We start from the raw sequence: 27,842 nt of genomic DNA on the forward strand, positions 1-27,842 counted from the left end.
CGGCAGGCCGCCCCGCACCGCCCCCTGCCGCCCCGGAGGGAGAACGGCGAGCGCTGCAGAGTCCTGGGGCCGCCGCAAGGACGCCCAGAGCTCGGTGGATGGATGGACGGATGTACCGGACAGGCCTGCAGAAGTGGCACCTAGGCCGGCTCGGCTGACCTCTAGCCTTTGCGCTCAGGGCGTAGGGCTTCTTCCTTTCACTTGTGAAGCTGTAATTATTTTAATTTTGCACTTATGTGTGTGACTGTTTTATCCATGTTCCCCACTGCCTTGCCCAAGAGGGCAGTGACCTTCTGTCTTGGTCACTCCTGTACTGTCAGTGTCCTGGCTGGCATAAACGCTTGTCGAGTGAATGAATGGAACTACGTCTCTCCTGCCCTGGATTGTGTGAGCTCTTTGTATCCCTAACACTCCTCACCTGGCATGCACATATTGCAGCCAAGGGTCTCAGCACCCTCCGTCTGCTTTTCATACTCCTCACCCCCAGGCCTTGTGACTGCTGGCCTCTGCTTCTTCTCTCAGCATAGACCTGCTTTTCCTCCTCCCTCAAAGTCCGCAGGCCTGAGAATGACCCAGGGCCCCAGAGCCAGCCTGCTGTACTCAGGGGACATGAAATCAGCCAGAGCGGGCACAACCAAGTACTGTACACTACTACCAAACCCAACTGTCTTCAGACTTGGGTGAATGAACACAGAACCAGGTCAGAGTCTCCACCCTCACTGTCCAAGTGAGGTCCTGGAACCAGGAATGACATGGCAGTCAAAGGAGTGGGGGGAGGCAACTGATGTACCCTAAACACCTCCTATACCAAAGAATGCCTCTGACCTCACACCCAACCTGCACATCAAGTGAGGAAAAGGGATATGGGCCTAAGAAATGAAGGTATTCTCCTACAAGGGGCTCTATTCCGTGCGCCACCTCCACAGATGTCGAGGAAAATCCAGCGGCCATTATTCCCGAACTTCAGGGGTCTGGGGGCGAGACTCGGCAAGGACTGCGACCAGAAGCCAGCTGGAGCCACAGCATTTATTCTACAGACACCTAGGGAGCCACGGGCTGTCACCCTGGGGGCACCCATGGGGTGGGGGGGTGGGGAAGAGAGGGAAGGAGAAGATAAGAAATCACACGGCATTATCGAGTATTGCACATGGTCCTTTTATTCTCTGCAGCAAAAACGATTCCTCCCTGCAGGCCCAGAGCCTTGGGTCTGCAGAGAACTCTACAGACACAATCCTGGGGTAGTGGTTCTAGACAGATGGCGCTGATGTGCTCGGGGCAGAAGCGTAACATGGGAATTGAGTCACAGGCTGGCTCCCAGGCTAAGTTCCAGTTACTGCTGGGTTAGGAGGACAGATGGGGCTGTTTAAAGGTCCCAAGATTAGAATGTCCTTGTGGGGGATGGAGCGCTCCTGGCTGGACGGATCCATCTGGGTGCGGGGGAGATGCCTCCTCGTGGTAGCCGCCCTTCCCCCTCAGTTCTTCACATCTCCCAGGTGGAGCTGGGCAAAGGTGGCGGCCAGCTGCAGCGCCTCCTGCAGGCAGCCCACGTTCTTGCCTGTGGCCTGAGCGGACACATCTTTGCCACCACCTTTGCCATCCATCAGACCTGACACCTGTTGCACCCACTCACTGGCTTTCAGGCCCCGGTTGGCTGCATTCTAGAAGACAGGAAGGAGAAGTGGGGGTCAGGACAGAGGATGGGATTGAGGGAGACAAGGAGAGGGGTGGGATGGAAAAAGGATGGGGGAGCCTGACACCCAATCCTGCCCTGGGTGATGCTGCCAAAGCTAAGAGAGATCCTACTGTGGGTATGACAGCCAGGGCGAGGCCTACCAAGCAGCAAAGCCAGCACGGTTAAATATATCCACCAGGGAGGGGAGAGCCTGAGGGGAAGGCGTGCTGGGGAGGTGACAAACAGGTGAGCAGGAAAACGGCCACTTCTAACAGGGGTTGCACAAACACACATGGGTCTTGGCAAACAGGTGTAAGAAGAACCAAGCTCCCTGAGAAAAGCTATGGCCACTGGCACAGAGCTGCTGTGAGCAAGACTGTAGGGCACTCTGACCTGGGGGACTTGACACAAGCATGTGATCTTGCCAGCCTCATTATCCACTGTGAAGAGCATGGCAGACGTCTCAGGGGAATGCGTCTTGAAGAGCTTCAAGGCTTCGTTCAGGGCCTGTGGGGAGAACCTGGCATCAGGCCATGGCCCTGGGGAAGGGGGCCACGCTCTCCACAAGTGCAGCGGGTCAGCAGAGCTCAGTTCTCAGAGAGCTCCCACTCCCTCCCCCCTTCTAAGAGCAGGTGCTGGTCCCGGGGGCCTGGATGGAGGACTAAGCACAGGGCCTCGCCCACGCTCTGGCTCGGAGCTTCGCCTTCCACCTCGAGGAGCCACAGCTCTCCAGCCACCAGCTCTCTCCATGGCTCAGCCCAACCTCAGTCCCAGAGAGTGGGCCGTCAGGCAACTACTCTGCTTAGAGCCACAAGGCTCCCACTTCAGCCACCAGAAGGCTGAGACCCCGAGAGGAGGAGACAAGCAGCAGACAGGCACAGGGTGGTGCCATGGAGCCCCAACCCCGGCTTGCCTTGGCCGAGGCGCCGCTCTCCATCTCCAGGATGACAAGGGGCTGGTTGGGGCTGCTGTCAATGAGCTGCTTTGTCTTCTCCAGCACCTGCAAGGAAGGGAGTCCAGAGGAGAGGCCTCAGGTCAAAGGCTCAGACTCCGAAACCCAGAGAGCAGTCTGCACAGCCTTTGCTGGGTAAATCCTCCCGGCTCCTGCACTGCCAGGACTCACCCGCTTTTGGACATCGGCTTTGTTAGCCCGGTCTAGGTCATCCATGATTTTCTTCAGGGATTTGAGATTCTCCCGGAATTCATCCTTCTGCCACTGAGGGATGACTGCGGTGGCCAGAGCCTGGAACCAGAACAGGAACTCCCCTGGGAGCTGGGCCACGAGGAGCGAGGATGTGAGCCCACCCCACCCTTCTGGCTTCTGACACCAGAGTCCCCCAACCAGTGTCCAGAAGGAGAGAGAACACAAGAACAAAAAGGAATCCACTGGCCTTGAGACGAGTCACTTTATGAGCAACTGCATGAGTTGTAAGGAGCAGGGCTGGAGAGAAAGGGGCAGAATTAAGAGAGCTGGGACCCTGTTAGACCTGGTCCCCCCACGGCAGTGAACACAGCCCGTGATGGGCTAATGGGAAGCCCCCGAATGTTAACAAACACCAGGAGACCTGGAGACAGTGGGCTCCCACAGTGCCTCTCCCACCCCCCTCAACACCGGTGCCCACTAGTGCTCAGAAGGGGCTGCCCTGCCATCGGCAATGGGGGCAGCAGCTGGTTCCAGGGGTCCGGAGGCCAGGATCCGGGAAGCTCCCTTGGCAAGGTTGCCGGACATCCGAAGTCAGTCCAAAGGCCCACTGCACCGAGAACCAGGACCTGAGGAGGGAGGCCACCCCTACCTCACCGAGGTCCGCGATCTCCCTCTGCACGTCCTTATTTGGCGCAGTCTGGGCCTTCACTTTGGCCTCCGCGACAGAGAGAGATTTCTTCAAGCTCTCTGCTTTCCTGAGCGCCTGGGAGGAGGCAATCAGAGTTGTAAACTGTGGGTCAGGCAACTTTCAGCTTCACGACTCTGTGAACGGTGGCAGACACCAATGGCAGGCTATGGAACAACACACCCCCAGAACACCAGAACTTTCTCTTCCTTCAGGGGCAAGTGTTTGCAGCCTCATGCCCCAGAAAGGAGCACCCTCCTCACACACCTGGCCAGCGGAACTCAGGTTCAGGGGGTGACAGAGAACTCATGAGCCAGGAGCCCTTCCCACCTATGAAATCATCACTCCTCAAGCCTCGGCACACGTCAGGCGTGAGCTACAGTCCCCACCCCCAGAGCAACTGTCCCCGTACTCCATGCGTCTCAAACTGGGTACATACCCCAAGGGAGATGTGGCTAAGTGCTGGGGGCACAGAAGCCACAGCAAAACTATGGCCTACCCTCCTAGACACAGACATCTTATGGCAGAATCTACCTATATTTTAAAAGATTAAATGTAAGATAGCTAGAACGTTTTGTGCGGTGCTGGCTTTCTTCCGCCAGGAGGGGTAACGGGAGGACACCCTGGAGGGAGTGCTGTACCTCCGATTCTGACCGCAGTGGCCACATGACCATCGGCACTGTGGATCCACAGATTGGGCCCCGCTTGCCTTGTTCAAGTAAGCCACAAACCAGCCTGACCTGCTCACCTTCTGGGCTTCGGCACCTGTGACAGCAACAATCCTCCGGATGCCCTTGGCAATAGCTTCTTCACTCACAATCACAAAAGCTCCCGCGTGACTCGAATTCTGCAGATGCCTGAATGGCAGAAGGCAAAGTTCATGGTCCTCACAGCACCCAGGAGCCCTTGGCTGGCAGGCAGGAGCCCTAAGTGGTAGTCGCTCCCAGGGAAGCTCCCTCAAAGGGATGATGAGCAAAGGCCCTTCGTGTTTATTTCAGAACGCAGCTGTGGCCTGGAAGGGGCAGGCAGTCAGGGAAGGCCTGGCTGGGGCCGACACTGAGCGAGGCGCCACGTTCCTGAGCCTCAGTTTTCTCACGCATGAAATGTGGGTAGTTCTCCCTCACCACACTGCTGCCGTCTGTCCCTGCTCAACAGCCTGAGAGTATCTGTGGATTCCCTCTCAAGTCTTACCACAGCACCTCAGACAACCCCAGGGGCTCAGAGAACCTCAAACGCTCATTTACTCTCAGCCACTCCGCAAGGATGATGTAAAGTCTCCGAAAGCTGTTTCCAGTGCTCTAGAGTGTCATGGAGAGAGGTATCAAGGCAGAGGTGGGACTCATTTGAAGGCCCAATTCTACTGGACAGAGGGAGGCCTGGAATGTGATCTCCCAGATCCCTACCCCATCCTCCATGCACCCACCTGCTCTCTGCCTGCCGGAGGCTCACAGGAGGCCCTGGATGGGCTCTATCATGGCCTTAAGAATGTCTTTTTCCCCCTGATTTCTTGGCAGGCAGGAACTTCCCAGGCCACCAGACAGTCCCAGAAAGACCCCAAGGGCTATGGAGGACTCCAAGTTGGCAGAAACACGTGGCTGCCCACAGCCAAACTGAGCCAGGTCTACCGTGGGGCTTGACTCAGGGGCTCTGAGACGATGAGGTTAATTCCACAGATGCTACTCAAGCCTGCAAAGGGAACTATGTGAGGCCCTGGGAACGAAAAGGGGCTAGGACCAGATCAGAAGCTCCAGCGCCTTGCGGAATCATGAATTCCCAGGCCTTCTGTCATCATCCGTCCAGGGAACAAGAGCAAGCAGCTGTAAGTGTTAGGATGACATTTTTCACCTTCCCTCCTGGGAAGAACGTTTCATCACACACCCAGTAAATGTCAGCGTCAGACACGGAGGGGTCTGATGGGAGCACGCAGATGCTGATTCCTGGGAATGCTGTTTGGCACCTGCATTTCTGAGGACTCTGTTTCATCCTTAGACAAGTGAGAGCTGGTCTAGCCTATTACCCACACCTTCCGAGGGTAACGCAAATTAACAAAAGGCAGGTCCACTCACTGCTCCCCCTGAGGTACTCACGTTCCCCCACAGAACTCAACAGAAGTGAGCGAGCCAGCAGGACCGGAGGGGTCATCCAACAGCTCAGACACCGGGACCCCAATAGAGACGACTCGCACAGGGTCAGGATAGGTCTCATCAAACACAGCCCGCAGGCCCTGGATGGCTTTAGCTGCTGCCAGAGGACAATCCTGGGTGTAGACGGGCTGCCACGGAAAGAAGATAAGAAAAAAAGCTGGGAAAAGATCTTCTCTGAAGGTGCAGTAGGAAGCAGCAGGGAGAGTGCAGTCTTGCAGGCATGGCTCTGGGTTTCTGATCTCGGTTCTGCCCATCACGTGCCCTGAGCCTCCCAAAATAAAGCCCCATGTGTAAAGTCAAGGGGCTCAAAATAGGAATTTCCAACTACTTTGTTGAACAGTGAACCAAACCTTAAATGGACGTGCTGTATGTAAAACAGATTTAACTAAAAGAGCTCTGGTTGTCCTAAAGAAGGGGCGGACCAAAGACCTCCCTGAGGTCCCCCACTGAACACCAGCACTGCCTCCTACCCAGCACAGTTAAGAATCACTGCTTTGAACAAATGTGTTCACCGGACAGACTATGGCTCGACAGTGAGAGCATCTGGGCGGGGGCGGCTCCATACATAGAAAGCGATGGTGCAGGAAGGAGTGGAGTTCATGACCCAAGAGCTCACATGTAACGCAACCCACCTTGGCTGCTTCAATCATCTCGTTTGCAATCTCCTCGGCCTTCTTGATCTGTTGGGTGGACATGGCTCCCTTGGCGGTGAAGTCAAACCTAAGGCGGTCAGGAGCAACCAGGGAGCCTCTCTGGTCAGCCTCCCCAAGCACGGAACGCAGGGCGAAGTTCAGGATGTGGGTGGCTGTGTGGTTGCTCATGACAGGCCTCCGTCGGGGCTATAAAGGGCAGAGCAGGCTGGTGGAGAGGTCTGCAGCGGACTGCTGCTCGGCCCCCAGCACCTGCTCTCTTCTTCCCAAGTACTAGAGTTTTTAGCTGGACCCATGGCTGCCCAGAATAAAGCCTACAGCTTCCCATGCCGCTAACTGTGGCCATGTAACTAAATTCTGGTCAGTGGGCTGTGAGCAGAAGTGATGTGTACCCTTAAAGGAACACACCCTCCCCTTCCTCTTTCCCACTGTCTAGAACAGGAGTTGGCAAGTTATGGCCTGTGGGCCGAACCCGTCCTGCAATCCATTTTTATATCTAGGTTTATTGGAACATAGCCACACCTGTGTGTTTACGTATTGCCTACGGTGCTTTTGTGCCACAACCGCAGAGTCGAGTAGCTGTGATGGAGACAGTATGGTTCAGAAAACCAAAAATATTTACTATCTAGCACTTCACAAAAAAAAGTCCACCAACGCCTGGCCTAGAAAATGGATCTCATAGCTACCTTCTTGGACCATGAAAGCAAGGGCAACACCCCAGGAATGATGGTGGAACAAAAGCAAGGAAGAGCAAGGCCCTGTGACTTTGTGGGGAGGGCCTCTGCATCAGCTCAGACTTTCAGGTGACAAACACACTTCCGTCTTGTTTTATGCTACTATTATTTTGGAGCTCTGGCACGTGCAGCAGAACCTATTTCTTAACACAGGATCCTTGGCTCCTGAAGAAGTATTTGAGGTTAAGCTGGAGAAAGGCCATCCGTGAAAAGGAAGCTATAGGATCTCAACTGAAATCACTGTGGTCTAACTTGGGAACAGATTTAACTCTCAGTGACATCCCTCAAAATTTACTTCTGCACCTTACACGCAATCATCTACTTATAATTTCACTTAGGAGGGACAGTAATGATGGACCAATTGAAAGCCAGAGGAGGAGATGAATTCCTCTCACAACCTGCATCAAATCACTATGATGTACACTTTAAAACAACTCTTGTAATTCTACATGCCAGGTATGCCTCGATAAAGCTGACATTTTTTTTAAAAGGGGAAGGAAAGATGATTACTAACCAGCCTAAAGCAACTCAAACTCACCTCATCAATAAACAGCCGGACCTGATCCCCCACTTTCAGGCTGCCATAGATTGTTCCTACGTGCAGGACATACCCTCCTCGGACCTGAGCGTTCTTCACCGTAAACTCAGTTTTCTAAGAGGAGTCAAGGAGGAGACCAATACATAAATAAATCCAAATACATATGTGTGTGTATATATGTATATATATAAATATATATAAATGGACATAAATATGAATTCTCCCTTTATGTACTATACACACATACCATTAATACCATTATATATACACACATATATATATATATATGGACCACTATATAAATATTTATCATTACAAACACACAACACTTTAAATATGTAATACATGTGTATATATACATAGACACAGACACACACACACTCTCTCCATTAAGGAGCATCTTAGAGAATTAAAGCCATTGTAAGGAAGCTCAAGCCCGAGACAAGGTAACTCATCCAAGACCACAGAGACAGCAGTGGCTGAGCTACAGGCCACATCTTCTACAAGGATGTCTGCCCTCCAGGGAGCTATCTCTCCTTATTTACAAGGAAAGCCTGGAGGAACCAGGGATCAACCTAAGCAGCCTGGCTGCAAGGATCCTGCTACAAGGGGACCTAACGGTGATGAAAGCAACACAGTACAAGAAGCAGCTCCCTCGGCTTCAGAAACACTGACCACAGAACACGACCCAAAGATCGGTGGTGTCTGCCCCTCAGGGCTGGGAGCACCAAGAAGCCAGAGCAGCTGCCCGGCGCCCAGGCCCGGCCCTTTGCTGGGCCCCCGCTCCCCACTGATGAAGAAGAACTGTTGGCTCACGTCTTCACTGCTGTCATCGACCTTCACCAGGTAGCCTTCGTCGTAGATCTGCCCTCCTTGCTCGGCATAGAAACAGGTCTTGTCCAGCACCACTCCACACTCCTGGCCCGTGGACACTTCCTCCACAAACATCTTGTCCCTGCGCAGAGCCATCACTGTAGCCACTGCACTCTCAAACACTGCATACAAGGGGAAAACACGGTTGATGACTTCATTCACACATTCTTAGCTGGCTTTTATCGGATTCTATTTCTCAAACTCTCCTTAGGTCCTAATTGTCTAATTTCATGTTGGAAGAAGCCTATTAGACTCCACAAAAGGGCTTAACATGCTGGTTTTCTACTGGAGAATATAATACTCAGTAGGGGTGACCAACTGTCCCGGTTTGCTTGGGACCAGGGGATTTCCCAAGGTGTGAGGAAAACACTGGGACAATTTCAGTGTCAACACTGGGACAATTCTGGGAAAATGGGACAGATGGTCACCCTAACTGTGAGCTACTGAACAGAAACCTGATGAATTTGATTAGTAGGTATTTAAGAGTAGTAATAAATTCCCTACTCCAAGGTCAATTCATAAGGAATGTATTCCTTTTGTGGGCTTCCTTACATAGATTTAGGTATCTCTGCTGGAGCAAAAAAGCAAAAACATGTAACACCAGTATACTTCTTTTGAGTTGTCTTAACTTTAGAATGCTACTATCCCGATGCAAAATTCAACAGCCACAGGGAATTTTATAAATCAATGTCATTTTCCTTATTTCCTGCAAGATGTTGCAATTAGGGAAAACTGGGTATAAGGTACAAGGAATCTCCTGGTAAATTTCTTTTAGAACTTCCTGTGAACCTATAATTATTCCAAAATAAATAGAAAGTCAATCACCAAGGGTCTCTCTGAGTATAAAATTACACAGCATGACTACACAGCACTGCAGGCAAGGCTACCATGGATATCCTGGGTTCCTAATCTTGAGACTCATTGCTTGAAAACCACCCCAGATGAGCACACTAACATACCGTAGCTCCCACTGGAGTCCGAATGGTAATTATACTTTGGGGAATCATCTGTTGCCTCCAGACCCTTTTCCCGGAGCTCTTCAATAGCATAAATGTCCAGCATAATGAGGTCTTCCCCACCAGCTCCCTTGCCCTGTGATTTCAGCTGCCAGTAAGAGAAATAAGCATAAGTTACCTTAATATCAAAGAAAAAGCACTCTGAAGGACTTGAAATTGCTAAACTATGCCCAATGTAAAGCTCTAGAACAGAGTTTTTTGACCTCAGCACTACTGACATTTGGGGCCAGGTAACTCTTGTTCTGGGAGGCTGTCCCCTGAAGGAGGTTGAGCAGCATTCCTGGCCTCTACCCACCACAGGCCAGTAGCATCCATCCCCAGTTGTGAAAACCAAAAACTACCTTTATACGCTACTGCCTAATATCCCTTGGGGAAAGGGGGGCAAACTGCCCCCACTTGAGACTCACTGTCTTGGGAAAAACAGAATTTCAAAGACTTTAATGGAAGGAAATTCTTTCTTGCCTTGCAGCCAAGTCCTGCCTTGACTGGGGCTGAGTTTCTTGCTCACTCCCCAAATGCTTTACCTGAGCCAGCTTCCTCTCCTCTTCAAAGCCATCCATATCTACCACCAGGCCCTTCTCTTCAGCAATCAGTCCAGTAAGATCCACTGGAAACCCATAGGTGTCATAGAGGAGCCAAGCAGTGTCCCCTACACAGCACAAAGGAATCACGTAAGAATGACAGGGATGGCCCCCCTTCCTTTCCATCCCAACCCCTTCCCAGGAGGACACTGGCAGTGACAGGAGGGATTAAAGAGCCAGGCAAGTTAGTAATGGTTCTGTCTATTTGTCAGAAAATCCATCAAATCTTTTGCAGTCAACCTGGGGGAAGCACAAGAGGTCCCTGGAAAAGTTCTGTTTCTTAATCTGAACACAAGTGTGTTCAGTTTGTGGAAATTCATCAGGCTTTCACCTTGCACATTATATTATACTTCCATAAAAAGTAAAAACTTCTGGAATTAATTTTCCTGTCTGGTAAAAAATTAAAGTTGTAAAACACTATATACTACTCGTTCCCATTTTTTGCTTGCACACGTGCACACACCCCTATATACGTTTGTATGCAAATACAGAAAAGTCCTGAATAGTTATACAAGAAACTCCAAAGAGTTGTGACTTCTGAGAAATGAGTTTGGGAAAGAGGATTTTCACTTGTTACTTCTGTACTGTTTGAATACTTTGCCATAATAATATGTTACTTTTATAATCTTACTATAAACCCCATTTTACACCAAAAGCGGTCTAACCAAGCTATGCTCAGCCTTTGGAGACACAGGAGTCCACTGTCAGTTTGTGAGAAAGGGCTTGCCTCTTCCAGAAAGATGAACCAGGCTATTGAAGAAAGGAACAAACCGGTCCTTACCGGGAATGGTTTTGCTGTCTCCCAGGCTCTGAATTTTCCTGTCCAGGATGCGACGCCCTCTGCTGAGCGTCTTGAGAAATTGCACTTCTTCTTCATTAATGATGTCCTTCACCATATCTGGGTCCTTCTTTAGCTCAGGAAATGCATCTCCCTGGTAAATGGGAGACACAGATATGAGCCCAATGAAGGCAGGGACTATACTATGACTCCTCTAAAAATTCTCATTAACAGTGTGATATCTCCCACTCTACACCTTTTAAGGTATGTGCTTCAGTACAGAAGAGGTGAACAGGAAATACACCTACCAGGGACTGCACAACAACATCTGCTAATGTAGCAAAGAAACCCCTGCTGGCGTTGAGTTTCTCATGGGAGTATCGAACAGCCCGGCGGAGAATCCGTCTCAACACATACCTATAAGAGGCAGAACCCAGTTTCCTGCTAGACAACATTCCCAGCCGAGCGTTTGGTAGTGGGTCCTTTGGAATTCTACCCAAGCAACATGACCAATTTTTTGTCTTTCTCTTTCAGATTCTTTCTTTTATCCTAAGCCTGCTTTTTCTTTTCTTTTTTTTTTGCATTCCCCCAAAGTCATTAACATTAATTCCAGCATAAAACTCAGTAATATATCCAGAAAGATGCATCAAGGATAACCTGGGGTAACCTTGGTTTATTTTCCAAGCTTGTTCTGCTGAACCAGAGATGAAGGCAAGAAGTACAGACCAGACAGCCAACTTGATGCCCACAATCCAATTCCAGGTCCCGGCTGTCAGTAATGAAATTGCCTGGGGTTCATCAGTATCTCCCCTGCCCCTGCCAATATCTTATCAGACAACCCTAAATACAATCCTTATCATCATCTTTAATATAGTAAACTCTTCAAAGTGAGCTGAAACTCCCTTTATCCCTAAAAAAAATAAAAGGATCCCTCCAACTACCTAGAAGACAAACAATAATGAAGTACGGTGTTAAGTTCCACGGAGAGCCATAAAACTCAACAGTGTCAGTCCTCACCCTGCCCCACGTGTAACACACTTACCCCCGCCCTGTGTTGTCAGGTCGGCCACCATCAGCCAGGGCCACGGTGATGGTCCGAGCGTGGTCGGCCAGCACCCGGTAGGCCATGTCGATCCCATCAGCATCCTCAGCACCAACCTTCCCAGTGTATGGCCGAGCACCTGTGCCCTACAGATGAAAACCAGGAGGCAGCTCATCAGGAAGCAGCCCTTCTAGTGTTGCCTCACCCTAGGAGGTTCAGAGAGGCCTGACGGGGCATAAATCGAAAGGATGACCTCTTGCCAGATCCTATAACCCCAAAAAAGGTAACAGGAGCAAGAGTGAAGAGCCCCCAGCTAGGCCCCTGCACACAATAAAATACAGTGCCCTGTGCTTAGACCCCTGTGTTATTAACAGTGAAGTTGGTAGATGGTCACAGGTACCCTCACCCGGCAAAGCATATGATTGTTTTATCTTTGACAGTACTAAGGGTCCAGCCTGGAAACCTCCACAGAAGTCTGCAATAGGACCAGTACCTTCTGAATGGCTTCAAAGTAAGGGACAAAAAGGTCAGTGTCATAGTTGGACATTTTATTCTGCAGCACAGACACTAGTCGCTCCAGGCCCATCCCTGTGTCAATGCTTTTCTTCGGAAGAGGTTTCAGAATGCCATCGGTTTCCCTGCAAGATCCAGAGAAAGAGGAGGATGAAACACGGACTCAGGCTGCCACCTCTCCCTGCTGGGCAGAACTCACTTTGCAGTTTGCAGGCTGTGACTATTTGCCATTTGCCTCTGCCTGTTTTGGTGGGAGGTGGGGTGTGAAGGGAGAACGGGAAGAAATACTCTGGGGTTCATTAAAGAGTGAGGCAAGCTTCAAGGAAATGAGCTTTAAAACAGCAGTTCAAATTACAGCAAAAATGACATTATAGGAATAGCCCTTAAGCAGGTAGTATGTGGAATAAAACTAGTTTATAGAAGAATAGGCCCAGCCCTGTCCCAGAGATCAGAGGGAAAACCTGAGAAATAAAATTGAACAAATGTCCACAAGATTCCATGATGCCTTTAGCACTGCTCCACTATCCCCAAAGGCGAGGATGAGAAGACAGCCATGCGCCGAGTTCCTCTCGCTCTACGCAGCTTGAGGAAAGGTGCTGCTCTTAGCAGGAACAGATCAGGACCCCAAGACCACCTGTTATACTGGATGAACACAAGGTTCCAGATCTCTAGCACATTGGGGTCATCCTGGTTGACGAGGTGCGCCGCATCCCGACCACCAATCCGGTCGTAGTGGATCTCACTGCAGGGACCACAAGGGCCCGTGTCACCCATCTCCCAGAAGTTATCCTTCATGTTGCCTGGGAGGATTTTGCTGTCATCCAGCCTGCAGAGAGCGGGAAGATAAGCCCATTTATAGCTAGTGACAGGATTCTGCACAGACTTGCATCTGCCAAAAAAGGAGATCCTTATGCATTTCTAGAAAGAAGGCTCACTCTTTGGCAATTACTAGTGCTGAGTCTGCATTCAAATCCTGATAAAGCAGCAGAACATGATTCTTTTCAAGAGTGACTACAACAGAATACAAAATGCACATATGCTGTGATCATAAATAAATAAAAACATGCAAAGATGCAGATAAAGTCTAGACAGGAACACATAAAAATGAAAACGTTTATGCTGAATATGACCAGAATTTACCTATCTGTCTGTCTGTCTGTCTGTCTATCTATCTATCTATTGGCTGCCCGGCTTGTGGGATCTTAGTTCCCTGATCAGGGATGGAACCCGTGTCCCCTGCAGTGGAAGTGCGCAGTCCTAACCACTGGACCGCCAGGGAATTCCCGACCAGAATTTAAACAAATTTCTTTGCACGTTTCTTTGCAAATGTTCCTTCATTTTTATAAATGAAAACAATTATATTATGACAGTATAAGTGTTGGAAAAAAGCAGCTGATCATTTAAAGTCACCTCTCTATGCCCCTATTTAGTCATCTGTCTTTTACCTTAAAATGATACTAAAAAGAATTTAAGGTTAAAACATTTCCAAAATATTGACTCTGCTGAGAGTTGCTAGATAACAGAGCACTCAAAAAAGATTATGCTTGTTTGAAATCAAAGTACAGATATATACAAGCCAAGTAAAACAGGATTCAAAAAGTCAAGATTAGTATTTTAAGTTTCACATGTGTTACTACTCAAAACATCCAAGTACATTTAGACTATAGAGTCTAACCAAAGAGGGATTTCAGACCAAGTACAAGGGGAAGCTGGATTGAAACAATATACCCTGAGTAAAAGTAATTTTAAAAAAAATTAAAAATAAAGGAGAAGTAGGAGTGCTTAAGTATATAAAAAGCTACACACTAAATGACAAGAGAGTTTAAGTAAAAAAAACAAGAAAATGAGACAAGGACATCATGGGCATTCTTGTTATCTACAGGGGAACATCACTCCACAATCAGATTCCTCTTGATACAGAGCTTCATAAATTCTATTATGTTCTAAGCCCAGAACACATATTGCTCATCTATCATGTTACCTTTTATGCTATGTGATTTTATATTAGAATTATATTACATTAAAAAAAAACAACCCACGGGGCTTCCCTGGTGGTGCAGTGGTTGACAGTCCGCCTGCCGATGCAGGGGACACGGGTTCATGCCCCGGTCCGGGAAGATCCCACATGCCGCGGAGTGGCTGGGCCCGAGCCATGGCTGCTGAGCCTGCGCGTCTGGAGCCTGTGCTCCGCAACTGGAGAGGCCACAACAGTGGGAGGTCCGCGTACCGCAAAAAACAAAACAAAACAAAAAAACCCCCCACAACTTCCTTTGTCCTAGACCTGTTTGATGCTATTACATTTCTATAAGAAATAAACTGTTTCATATCAATACACTCTGTTGAAAAAGACACACACATACACACAGGGCTACAGAAATACGAAAAAAGGCCTGAAAGACTCTATATGGGGTATCAAACTATTAACAAGGACTAATGTTAGGGATCTTCCATTTCCTATTTTTTACATTTCCATATAGTTTGAAATTTCACAACATATGCACTCTATGTACAATTTCTAAAAATATATAAAAAGCAAAAAAAAAATGAGAGGGCTTCCCTGGTGGCACAGTGGTTGAGAGTCTGCCTGCCGATGCAGGGGACACAGGTTCGTGCCCCGGTCCAGGAAGATCCCACATGCCGCAGAGCGGCTGGGCCCGTGAGCCATGGCCGCTGAACCTGCACATCCAGAGCCTGTGCTCCGCAACGGGAGAGGCCACAACGGTGAGAGGCCCGCGTACCGCAAAACAAACAAACAAACAAACAAAAAAACACGAGACTCTTTATGTTGGCTTTCAACGACAGAATGATCAAGTAAACCTACTAAGAAGCAAAGGATGCACCAAAGGATAATTACTCCCAGTCACCTCCACCTCCACATACACACCCCAAAATAGGAAATGGCAATGCACCCCAAGTCCTAAGACCCCACTCTGGCACTGAGTGTAGGAACCATTTTATTCCTCCGTACTCATACGCTCCACATGCGAGCTACATTCTTACCCCAAGTTGTGCCAGATCTGTTTGCACTCCAGGTCTGGTTCTAAGCTGGCTGCTTCATCCCCCCCGAAGTAAGTAACGTAGAGTCTTTCAACTGGAATGCCAAACTCTTGGGTGAGAAGTTCTAGAGCCATCTTACATGCCAATTCCTACAAAACGATCAAAAAGATGTGGAATATGACCAAACCAGAATCTATTTAATATGAGTAGGAGAGGTCCAATACAGTATCTTCACCATAAACAGTCAAATTTATACAAGAAATCCACATGCAAACTGAAATCATAAAATTACAGGTACTGCTTCCAAGAAGTCTTAGAATTGATAAATGTCCTTCACTTCTGAATCTCCTAGATGATATTTTGTATCATGAAACCATCAAAGTTAGAACCCACTTCCCTCAGTAGAAATGACTGTTTTGCTCAAAATTCCTTTGATCTTTGCTCAGAGATCTCCTCTTTGAACTTACCTTGAAGTAATCTCCAAAAGACCAGGAGCCCAACATCTCAAAGAAGGTGTGATGATAGACATCCTTGCCCACATCGTCCAGGTCATTGTGTTTGCCCCCAGCCCGGATGCATTTCTGGGTATTGGCAGCTCTGCTCAGCTTTGCCATAGGGTGAGATGGGTCAACAGTATTCAGAAAGATGGGTTTGAACTAAAAAAGAAAGGGAACATTTCAACTTTTAAAGAGCTGCAGATATATCAGGTGTTTACAGGCTGGCAGGAAGAGAACACACATAGACTATTCATTTCCGGATTTGATTAGCCTGCAATACAGAAACTTATCAGAGGCAGGTGTGTGCTGCAGCAGAGGCAGCCTGTCTTGGAGCAGCTCCTCCCTGGTCCTAGTTCTCCAACGGTCTCCACCACTGCCAGTAACACCAACTGCACAAAGGAAAGCCCTGCCAGATCTGGGATAACAGTCAAGGTTGATGCAGTGAAACCTGTGTTTCCTCTCAAGTCTCTGCAGTCAGGGCTTATACCATCTTTCTGGAAGAACATATTCTAAAACCAATGTGCTGGCTTGGTAGTAAAGGTGATAAGGAAGAAAAAAATTTGAGACCTGTTCAGGGAGTAAAAATTAGCACCACTTGGTCACACTAAGTCACACTAGCTCCATAATCACACATGGCTGGTGTGTGATTAGATATAGAATTACCATCATTGCAGAAAGTACATTGTACAGTCCTGCGCTCGACCGTAAACTCCTTAAAAGCAGAAACTATCTTACTTATTAGCACCTAGAAAAGTACCTGAAAAGAATAGATGCTCAATAAATACTAATTCAAAATGTAAAAACAAACAAAGCAAAACAAAAAACACAAGGTATTTCTGATTAAGAGGCATACAGCACATAAGCAAATGACTGCCTGGGTTCAAATCCATGCTCCAGCATTTACCAGCTTCGTGAGCTTGGGCAGTTTACTTGAGCCTTCAGTGCCTCAGTAGGATGGCACAGAGTGAGGATTAAATGAGTTAATATACATAAGACACAGAGCAATGCCTGGTGTATAGGAGGTGCTACATGCAGGCTACTAGTTACTGTTATTCAGGGAATGTTTATAAACCTTGGACTCCATGGCTTCTGCCAAGTACGTTCAGTTCATGTGGGAGAAGACAAAGCCTAGGTATGGCTGAGTAGAACAAAGCTGTTTCAGTATTCCAGAAAACTCACCACCTTGAAAGAGTCCACCTAAAATTAGTGCCCTCAATTCCAGGTGTATGCATGGGACTCACACAACTGAAAACACTTTTATAATTTCATGGTTCATGTAATACAGGTGGAAAATGTTCCCAGTGCCTCTAATTTTCCATGCCAGAGAAGAGACCTGAGAGAACAGAAAATGTCAACTTATCCCACAGTGAGGGGCATCCTAAGGGCTGGTGGGTCCACCGGGCTAAGCAGTCACCCAAAGAACCTCCAAAGGAAAGTCCTGAGGGCCCCATCTAACCTGAATCCACTTCCAGCCAATTAAATAGTTTTCAATGTCACAGGTATAGTGAAAAACTCCTTTTAAACACCTTTATAAACTTGTGATGCTCTCATTACTTCACAAGAAAATGCTTGTCTCCAAAAATAAAACTTTTAAATATCTTTTATAGTTCAATTGCCCCAAACACAAATCCTACTAATAAAGTTTCGTCAGCAGTAGATCCGAATTGGCATTCGTGGCAGTAGCTTCAAGAAAGAAGTTTAAAAAAAGAAAAAAATCAATAAGACTGTGCATGGGACTTCCCTGGTGGCACAGTGGTTGAGAATCCGCCTACCAATGCACGGGACACAGGTTCGAGCCCTGGTGCGGGAAGATCCCACATGCTGCTTAGCAACTAAGCCCATGCGCCACAACTACTGAGCCTGCGCTCTAGAGCCCGTGAGCCACAACTATTGAAGCCCACGTGCCACAACTACTGAAGTCGCATGCCTAGAGCCCGTGCTCTGCAACGAGAAGCCACCGCAATGAGAAGCCCATGCTCGCCACAACTAGAGAAAGCCCGTGTGCAGCAACGAAGACCCAACGCAGCCAAAAATAAATAAATAAATACATTAATTAATTAATTAAAGAAAAAAATAAGACTGTGCATGGCCTAGAATGGGAATGAAAGCAAAGCCTTAAAAGAATCCTGAAGAGGGGCTTCCCTGGTGGCGCTGTGGTTAAGAATCCGCCTGCCAATGCAGGGGACGTGGGTTCGAGCCCTGGTCTGGGAAGATCCCACATGCCGCGGAGCAACTAAGCCCGTGAGCCACAACTACTGAGCCTGCGCATCCGGAGCCTGTGCTCTGCAACAAGAGAGGCCGCGATACTGAGAGGCCCGCGCACCACGATGAAGAGTGGTCCCCGCTTGCCACAACTAGAGAAAGCCCTCGCACAGAAACGAAGACCCAACACAGCCAAAAATAAATAAATTAATTAATTAAAAAATAATAAAATAAAAGCTCCTTTAAAAAAAAAAAGAATCCTGAAGAAATGACATTTTATAAAGAAAAAAACAAGGACAATGAAAAGATGAAGGACAACCACAACAGCTGAGCTAACAAGTCTCTTCAGGGCTCAGCAAGATTAACCCAGCCTCTGATTTTAATAAAGCACAGCTATTTCCTTAGGAGAAAAAAAAAAAAGGCAAAACTTTACAGACTAGATGTAGGCTGTATTTTTCTTGAGAGGCATACAAGTTTAATCCATGAGTATCGGGGTCTCTCATCATAATTAAAAATAATGATAGTTAATATTCAAGTACCTACTTCAAATACTGTACTAAACATTTTAAATGCATTATTCTATTTACTCCTCACTACAATCTAAAGGCAGGCACTATCATTATTCCTCATTTCACAGACAAAGAAACAGAGGTTCAACGACATAAAGTAGATTCTGCAAGATCACACAGGAAGGACAGAACTGGGATTCTGACTGACTCCAGGGCTGCTGTGCTGCCTCTGTGGACAAAAAAGCCAAGGGGAAGGGAAAATACCCTTACCTGGTTCATGCCTGCATTGGCAAAGAGCAAAGTGGGATCATCCAAAGGGATGGTGGCAGATGAGTGAACATAGGTGTGTTCATTTCTCTTGAAGAAATCTATAAAACGCTGCCGGATTTCACTTGCTGTTAGGGTTGAGTCCATCTCGAAAATAACCCTACGGAACTAACCAGAGGAAAAATGAAAGAAAATTAGGGGAATTGAAACTAAGATAAGTAAACATTACACAAGACTCCTAGCTTCTCAGGCCATGTCAAAGCAAGACACGGGTAAGCTGTTTGATCCTAAAACCTCTATGTTGTAATGTCCAAGGCTAAAATCATCATCGAAGCAAAACTTGCTGCAGTAGCAGAGAGAAACCCCACATGCTCTTCCTTCCCGGGCCAACCTCAATCTGTTCAATACACCAACACATTAAGCGGAGGAGGTAGTTTCTTCATGCATTCATTCACTGCAAAAATGTATGGAGCGTCCGCTGTTCCAAGCCCTAGGTCAGGAATTAAGAAATGGGAATAGGGCTTCCCTGGTGGCGCAGTGGTTGAGAGTCCGCCTGCCAATGCAGGGAATACGGGTTCGAGCCCTGGTCCGGGAGGATCCCACATGCCACGGAGCAGCTGAGCCCTTGTGCTACAACTACTGAAGTCCGCGCGCCTAGAGCCCGAGCTCTGCAACAAGAGAAGCCACCGCAGTAAGAAGCCAGCACACCGCAACGAAGACACAACACAGCCAAAAATAAATAAATAAATTTAAAAAAAACACAAAAGAAATGGGAATAAAACCTCACAGTTCAGTCTAGCAGAGGAGCCCCCTGGAGATGAGGGAGGCTCAGGAGACCCAGGTTCCAGTCCTAGCTCCAAGTCCTTAAGGGAATTACTTCAACAAAAGGGGGCCATAATAGATGAACTCTAAGGACACTTCCAGCTCTGTCTTAACCCACATGCCTAGAACAGTGCAAAGTTCCACTATCCCCAAAGCCAGGGCCTCTAGGTTTGGCGTGACCATCTAGGGGAGGCAACAGTGGACCTGGGCATGGGCCCATCTGTACAAGGAACTGCCCTGCAAGTAGCAGGAATGTACCTGCCTCCACTTAGCTCCTCCAGAACCCAACTGCTAAACTGCTGCCTTCCCAGCTATTTGACTGCTAGGGAGTGAGGACGTTGTAGCCACACTGAGGAAGTAGAGCTCAAGAGCCAGTGAAAGAGAGAGGGAATCAGAAGAGAGGGAAATTAGGAATAAAACAGCTTTACAGTTTCAGAGCTCTTTCACATATATTACACGGCTTCTATGACAAGCAGGTTAGAGAGAAGTGACAGGCCTTGGTAGAGGGTACCAATCACTGGCATGGAGTTGTAGTGCCATGTTGCACTGGGTGTCTAGAAAAATAGGAACCATCTCATTCACAACATTATCTAAAAGTCTCTAGAATTCTAGACCTAGCTCTAACCTTTAAAAAGTCACTTTGAGGACTTCCATGGTGGCGCAGTGGTTAAGAATCCACCTGCCAATGCAGGGGACACGGGTTCGAGCCCTGGTCCGGAAGGATGCCACATGCTGCCGAGCAACTAAGCCCATGCACCACAACTGCTGAGCCTGCACTCTAGAGCCCGCGAGCCACAACTACTGAAGCCTGTGAGCCTAGAGCCCGTGCTCCGCAGCGGGAGGGGCCACTGCGATGAGAGGTCCGCGCACCGCAACGGAGAGTAGCGCCCGCTCGCCTCAACTAGAGAGAGCTGGCACGCGGCAATGAAGACCCAACGCAGCCAAAAATAAAAACAAACAAATAAATAAATACATTTATTTTAAAAAAACAGTCACTTTGGGACTTCCCTGGTGGTCCAGTGGTTAAGACTCTGCGCTTCCAATGCGGGGGTCGTGGGTTCGATCCCTGGTGGGGGAACCGAGATCCCACATGCCTCACAGCATGGCCAAAAAAATTTTTAAACAATTAAATAAAAAGGCACTTTGTCCTAAATTTGTTTCCTTTTTTGTAAAAAAGTAAGATCTACTCTGCCTACGCCACCTGGGGTGTAAGGCCAAAAGCCATCCTGTATCTGGAAGCAACTTGTAACCTGGAACAAATTGGATACTATTACTTTACATCACTTAGCTCAAAGTTTTCTTCCTTCCTAGGAGGAAGATACAAAGAAAGATGTACACAACGAACATGATGAGACTGTGACTCTTAGATTTATGTTTAATCACAATTTCAATTGATTTATTCACAACTCAATCAACTCATTACTCAAACAAAAAGCCCTTTGGGCAAAAAGATGGTGAAACACTGGCAGACAGAGCCAAGGAGCTGACTAAAATCCCCACAGCTGAGGATTTTCTGTTCACGCTAAGGAGTCAAGGCTACGGTTTCTAGAAAGTTTGTCACACCACATTCTTCCTCGACCCTTCTCATCATGGCTCTCAATGAATATTAATCATGGTGTTAACAATGAACGTACGGTGCTAATCCTGACTGAGCAGCGACATCACAGCTGTTTCAGAATGTTCATTGCTCCTCCTCTAAATGTGTTACCTGAGGAAAATAAGCAATTCCATTCCAAAAGACACATGAATTTTCCATCTTTGTTTATTCATTCAACGTACTGAATACATACTGTATGCTGGGAACCAAGATGAAAGAGAGTTCATGCCCTTAATAGGGAGATAGTCACAGAAATAACTGCAGTATGATGTAAAAGGATCCAATATATTGCTGTTAGGCCCTATGGACGCTGGGACTATTAAAGGCTGTGTCACCATCACCACTCATTCATTTATTCAATATAAATACACAGGAAGGCTATACTGGATACAGAGGTAGCACAAAGGAGGTCAGATTCCATTTCCCAGCAGGAACTGTAAAGGTCTTAAGTACCTTAAATCTCACTGGCCTTTGGGTTTAAGGCTCCAGCCACTGGACCTTTCAACATGCTCTTCACTTGCCAGGTAAGCTGACTACCCTATTCTCCCTTTTTGCCTTTTCCTAGTTAATTTCTCATTGTTGGCATCTCAATTTCAAAGAGACTTATTTAAGGAAGGCTTCTCCTTCTTAATCAGATTCTTCCTATTTTAGTCTGATAGCCCCAGGTGTCTCCCGTCATAATTTGCACATGCATTTGACAGCTGGAGGTCCATCTCCCCAACAGGCTGTAAGTTCCAGCCCAGTGAGAATCATGACTGGTGGTTTTTGCTCACCATTACGGTTATGACCTCAGCATCCAGCACAGTGGTTGCTAAGTATTTCATGGTATAATTAATAACCCTTTAGTAGCGAACTGCGAATGAACTTAAAGCACACTGGAAACGCAGACCCTGAAAAAGTAATAGCTAAACGTGATGGAGCACGGAAATTGCTTCTAGGTAGGCCCGGACTAGTATCAGTTATTAGCTAATTTTAAGAATTTAGGGAACGGCTCACAGCCTGATTCCACCCGTCTTGACCACTCTACCCGCCCGCAACCCCGCCCGCCCCTAGGGGATTAAAACCAGGGGAGATAAAACCTCAGCTTTGGGCGGATGGTCAGCGACAACAGTGATCCTTCCAAGGTCTCGGTCCTCAGCAAGGCCACCCGAGGCCACTCCACCCCCAGCGCTCCAAGGGTCTGACAAAAGGCCACTCTCCAGCTGCCGTGTCGCCAAGCGGCTGCCTCAACCCCGCCTCCAGCCCGCGCCCCGTTCCGGAGTACTCACAGGGCCTGGCCCAGGGGCCAAACGCCAAGCACAGCCGCTATCGCGGCGCCATAGAACTCTCTCAGAGGTCAATCTGCTTCTCCCGAGGGTCGCAGTTCCTAACTCCTCCCTCAAAGCCCAGCGCCCGGAGCCACGGTTACCTGTCCCGCAGACACGCAGAGGTACCAGCGCCAAACCACTGCCCTTGGCAGCACGCACCGCCCCGTCCAACCAGAGCGCGCGGATGGAAAGTGCCCCGCCGCGCCTTACCTTTCCGAGAAATTATTGGTCATCCGACATGCCAGTCAACTGGAGCACGAATCAGCTTATTAGTTGGTTTCTGGGAAGGCGGGTCTAAATCGGCTGATGCAATGGCAGGGAAAGAAGGGACGGGGCACGTCACGTGACAAGTAAGGATGTGGACTTCTGGGGACCGACATTTTAGTATCCATACTCTAAATCCTAGTCGTTGACATGATTAATAAGGGGGAAATGGTGACGTGTGTTTGGTAGAGGTCAGAGCTCTTAGTATCTAGTTATGTTCGTTTTAGTTGCAGAATGGTATGCAGGCCTCAGATTCTGATACGTTGTGCTCATGGATACACTTGTCCTTTAGACCTTGTTGGATTTGGTGTGGAAAAAATAACATACTCTATGAGAGACAATTTGGCATTTGGTCCTCGATTTGCCTTTGAAAAGTAATAGTTAATGTTTATATGTGAGGCATTATTAAACATTTCCTACATTATTTCGTTTAGTTTTTAAACTGTGTATGAGGCAGGCCAACTGGCATACCTTTTACAGATGAGGTAACTGCCTTGCCTAAGTACACACTGAAAAGTAAGTTAAAGAACCAAGATTCAAACCCGTTTCTGTTCAACTCCAAAGCCCATAACCTAAACCTCTCCACTATTAACCTACATCATCTTGTATATCTAAATACAAGGGTATAAAATTGTGCTGCTGGTCATAACTGGGTTAAAGATATTGTTACGGAACACAAGTTCATATGCCCGATGTACAGTGAGGCCAAACAACCCAAAAAGTGGGAATTTGGAGCAGAGAAAGGTTTATTGCAGGGATAAGCAAGGAGAACGGGTGGCTGATACTCAAAAACCCCAAACTCCCTGATGATTTGGGTGGGGGGGTTATGGTAAAATTTAGGGTGAGAGCTGCAGGGTGTGTGACTTTCTTCTGATTGGTTGGTGGTGAGGTAACAGGGTGGTGCTCCAGGAATCTTGCGCTCAGCCTGAAGTTACCATCCTCCACCTGAGTGGGGGGCCTTAGTTCCTGCAGAAGAACTTAAAAGATATTATATGTATATTCCTTGAGGAGGAACCAGGACCCTACCCCAAGGCTGCACTATTGTTTCTTGACTGCTCTTCCCTTGTTTCTGCATTCCCTCTCTTCCCTGATTAGCAACTGTCTGAATCTGCCCTTTGGAACTCTGGGAAGGTCAAGGAGGCTGAATAAAACCTATTTCCTAGAAAAGCTTTTGTGCCCAGGACGGCCCCACAGGGTCCTGCTTTGTTTCAATACTTCAGAAAAATTTTACTCTTTTCATGTAAAAGAGCATGCTACACAAATAGAAGGTCAAGCTCAAAAGCTAGCAAGAAGTCACTTAATTTCCCAATTCACAGCAAAGCATTAATAATCATCATCACACCTAATGTTTGCTGAGCACTTAGTATGCAGCAGACACTGATCCTCACAACAACCTTACGAGTTACTTTTATTACCTGCTATTAACAGCTGAGGAAACTTAGGCACCCAGAGGTTAAGACAGCTAAGGTCAAAACCAAGAGAGACAACTGTTCTGATCCAAAATGGCCCAAAATAGATCTTCCCTGGTGGCGCAGTGGTTAAGAATCCGCCTGCCAACGCAGGGGACATGGTTTCGAGTCCTGGTGTGGGAAGATCCCACATGCCGCGGAGCAACTAAGCCCATGCGCCACAACTACTGAGCCTATGCTCTAGAGCCCGTGAGCCACAACTACTGACCCCGTGTGCCACAACTACTTAAGCCCACGCGCCTAGCGCCCGTGCTCCGCAATAAGAGAAGCCACCGCAATGAGAAGCCTATGCACCGCAATGAAGAGTAGCCCTCGATCTCTGCAACTAGAGAAAGCCGCGCAGCAACAAAGACCCAATGCAGCCAAAAATAAATTAATTAAAAGAAAAAAAGATATTTAACAAAATGGCCCCAAATAGCATATTTAGTCACAACAACCTGAGAAATGGGTCAGACTTTTGTACCTGCACATTTAAAATGGAGAGCCAAAATTGTACAAACTGTACTTTCAAAATAAAGTAATATTGGTTGTAGCCTTAATAACTTAGCTATGTTGCCATAGTTGTTGCTGTTAATATAGCACTTTCACTAACAAAAGAATTGAAGATAGATTAAAAAATGTTTTTTATTCCCCAGTGATTGGTTCAGTACACATGAAGAGAAATTGTTGAAGTCCAAAAGTCACATTCTTCTAAAAATGAATTTTCTACATGAATTATTCAGATAATTACCCAGTTCTCTATGATACTGTTACCGAGTCCAAGCTTGCTCTGCTCGCCACACAACAGGCCAGTAAATCAGAGACAAGGTGTTGAGGCAAGGAATACAAGTTTATCCAGGAAGCCAGAAGACCGAGAAGATGGCAGACTAAAGTCTCAAAATAACCACTTATTGGGGTGTGGATGCCAGTTTCTTTTATAGTAGACAGGGGGAGGAGATGAGGAAGTAAAGTAAAAAGACCGTAAATTTTGCAAATATCCTCTGCAATGGCCAACCTCAGGGCTGTGTTAATTTCTTATTTCTTGCAGCCATCCACAGGTGGACAGGGTTGGGATATTTCCCTGAAAAAAGGCGCTTTAGTTTAACATTCAGGGGCAGGGTTCCCTGAGGCAGGCCACTATGTATAGACGGTATCCTTTTAGTGAACAAAGCAGCGGAAAGCAAAGGTTAAAGTAAAAGAAATAGATCCAACATGTAGTCAGATTTGGCTCTTCCCTGTTACAATATTTTTCCCTGGCAGATAGTGTCAACTATATAATAGAAGGAAAACTATCTTAATGCAACATGCAAATTGTCTATTTTAGGAAACTACTAACTTATTCTGGGCTAATTGCTTAGGACTGTAGGTAACAGTGAGTGCTATACACATGGCTTGCTCTGCAGTAGAATACTGGTTGAACCTTACCTGGGGGCATGAGGAAGATAGCAGGGGCTCAAGATAGTACAGCTAAAATACTTAGTTTTGGAAGGATGTAGTCTAATTCTTCCATGGCACCTAAGCTACTTTTATCATCTATAAAATGAACTTTGAATGTTCATTTATTTGCTATTAGGTCAAATGGGGGTGACTGAAGAGTTTTCAGCCCATGAAGTACCATAGGAGTCACCTAGTGATTTCGGATGCATGCAGCAGTAAGCAGTAGCTTGCAGCAATTAACAGCGATTGGTAGCTGGAAGCAAGATCTTAGTTCCCGGACCGGGAGTCCTAACCACTAGACCACAGGGGCCAGCGGCTAGGGCTTGGATCCCTAGTTCTCGCCTGCCTTGTCAAGAATGAATTCAGGCGAGGAGGCAGAAGGTAAAGAGAAAAGGAAAAAGTTTATTGGAAAAGCAAAGTACATGCAGAAAGACACATGGGCGAACTCAGAGAAAGAGTTGCGCCTTTGGGAAATTCTTAAATTCTTTATAAAGGGGCAGTTTTCCGGGTCTTTGTCTTCCTTCAGGCCAATCATCTTGTTTTGTTCTCCCCTGGCTAATTTGTCTCAGGACCCTCCCCTTAGGTGCGCATGCACCTCTCAGTCAAGATGGATCCCGACGTGAAGCTGTCTGGGAGAAGCAAGAGTCACCATGGCCTGGAGTTGTCCCCTGACTTTTGACCCCCAAGGAGCCTTTGTGCCCATGTGTAGTGTCTCCCTTGCCCCAAGGTGAGGGGAAGCGGAGATCCCTTGGTCCTTTACTCAAACAAGGTTTTGCCCCTCTTTGCTCTTGCCATGACTGTTATCTTAAGGCATCCACAAGAGACAAGGCTTGGCTATTTACCCTGTCCCTGTCATTGCTTCTATTTCAGAGCAAGCAGGAGACTGATTGTAAATGCCTAACCTGCAGCCCACCTATCTCCTGTCTCAGGAAATGCAAACAGGAGGCTAGTTGTAAGTATCCAGGCTGACCCACTTTTTTCTGTCTCATGAAACGTAAACGGGAGGCCAGTTGTAAATGTCTAACCTGGGGCCCATCTATCTCCTGCCTCACTAGGATCTTAAAATGCAGATCCCAATTTAGTAGGTCTGGAGCGAAGCCTGAGATTCTGAATTTCCAATAAGCTCCCACGTGTTATCTGTTCTATTACTGGGGGATCACACTTGGAGTAGCAGTGGACTAAACTAGAGAATGAGCTTCTTCACCTATTTGTTCAGAGGCAAAGAGTAAAAAGTTTGATCTGGGGTTCCCTGGTGGCGCAGTGGTTGAGTCCGCCTGCCGATGCAGGGGACACGGGTTCGTGCCCCGGTCCGGGAAGATCCCACATGCCGCGGAGCGGCTGGGCCCGTGAGCCATGGCCGCTTAGCCTGCGCGTCCGGAGCCTGCGCGTCCAGAGCCTGCGCTCCGCAACGGGAGAGGCCACAACAGTGAGAGGCCCAAGTACCACAAAAAAAAAAAAAAAAAAGTTTGATCTACAGGGACTCCCTTGGCATAACAGTGGTTAAGACTCCACATCCACTGCAGGGAGAACGGGTTCAGGGAACTAAGATCCCATATGTTGCAGAGCCTGGCCCAAAAAAAAAAGATTAAAAATAAATTTAAAATAGGAACTTGCCTGGTGATCCAATGGTTAAGACTCCGCGCTTCCAATGCAGGGGGGTAGGGGTTCGACCCCTGGTCGAACTGGGATCCCACTTGCAGTGCAGTGCAGCCAAAAAATAAAATAAAATAAATAAAATATTCATTAAAAAATAAATTAAAAATAAAAATGTTTGATCTGGGGGTCAGGGAGGGGGGATGTGCATTCCTCATCTATTTATTCACCAAGTGAGTGTCTATTATGCGCTAGACCCTAGAGATCAAGATTAAGGAAAGCACTGCCCTGTCCTTATGGAGTTTCCAACCTAAGGCGGGAGCCTGACAACTCGGTTTAAAAAGCTCAAGGCGGGGGGAGGGGGGAAAAAAAGCTCAATACCCAAAGGCTACCCCTGTTGAAACTTAGACCTAGCCTTTTGCACCCAGGTACTTTGGTGCGCATGCGCCAGGCTTGCCGTTTCCCCTTCTCTGATTGGCTGGCGGGACTGGCTTCTAGGCCTCAGCCAATGAGGCTCGGGCTGTGAGCGGCC

General features: G+C 47.6%; 1 protein-coding gene across 5 annotated transcripts; it reads right to left on the reverse strand.

The window, feature by feature from the left end:
• Positions 1–1,131: 1,131 nt before the first annotated feature.
• Positions 1,132–27,706, reverse strand: AARS1 (alanyl-tRNA synthetase 1). 5 transcript variants are annotated; one of them, XM_033843989.2, is made up of 21 exons: positions 27,332–27,706; positions 18,846–19,010; positions 15,835–16,023; positions 15,371–15,516; positions 13,005–13,196; positions 12,351–12,495; positions 11,858–12,003; positions 11,124–11,232; positions 10,819–10,969; positions 9,981–10,105; positions 9,400–9,544; positions 8,384–8,562; positions 7,568–7,681; positions 6,278–6,484; positions 5,589–5,773; positions 4,250–4,358; positions 3,466–3,579; positions 2,796–2,945; positions 2,586–2,672; positions 2,066–2,179; positions 1,132–1,658 (listed from the first exon to the last, which is right to left on the reverse strand). In XM_033843989.2, the coding sequence occupies exons 2-21, from the start codon at positions 18,987–18,989 to the stop codon at positions 1,473–1,475; spliced, it is 2,937 nt and encodes a 978-aa protein (XP_033699880.1). In that variant the 5' UTR covers positions 18,990–19,010; positions 27,332–27,706; the 3' UTR covers positions 1,132–1,472. The 5 variants fall into 5 exon arrangements, with proteins under 5 accessions (XP_033699880.1, XP_033699881.1, XP_033699878.1 ...); XM_033843990.2 differs by lacking the exon at positions 27,332–27,706 and adding an exon at positions 22,670–22,777; XM_033843987.2 differs by lacking the exon at positions 27,332–27,706 and adding an exon at positions 22,530–22,664.
• Positions 27,707–27,842: the final 136 nt, after the last annotated feature.

Source organism: Tursiops truncatus, chromosome 19 (assembly GCF_011762595.2).
Source record: "Tursiops truncatus isolate mTurTru1 chromosome 19, mTurTru1.mat.Y, whole genome shotgun sequence".
Classification (NCBI taxonomy): domain Eukaryota; kingdom Metazoa; phylum Chordata; class Mammalia; order Artiodactyla; family Delphinidae; genus Tursiops; species Tursiops truncatus.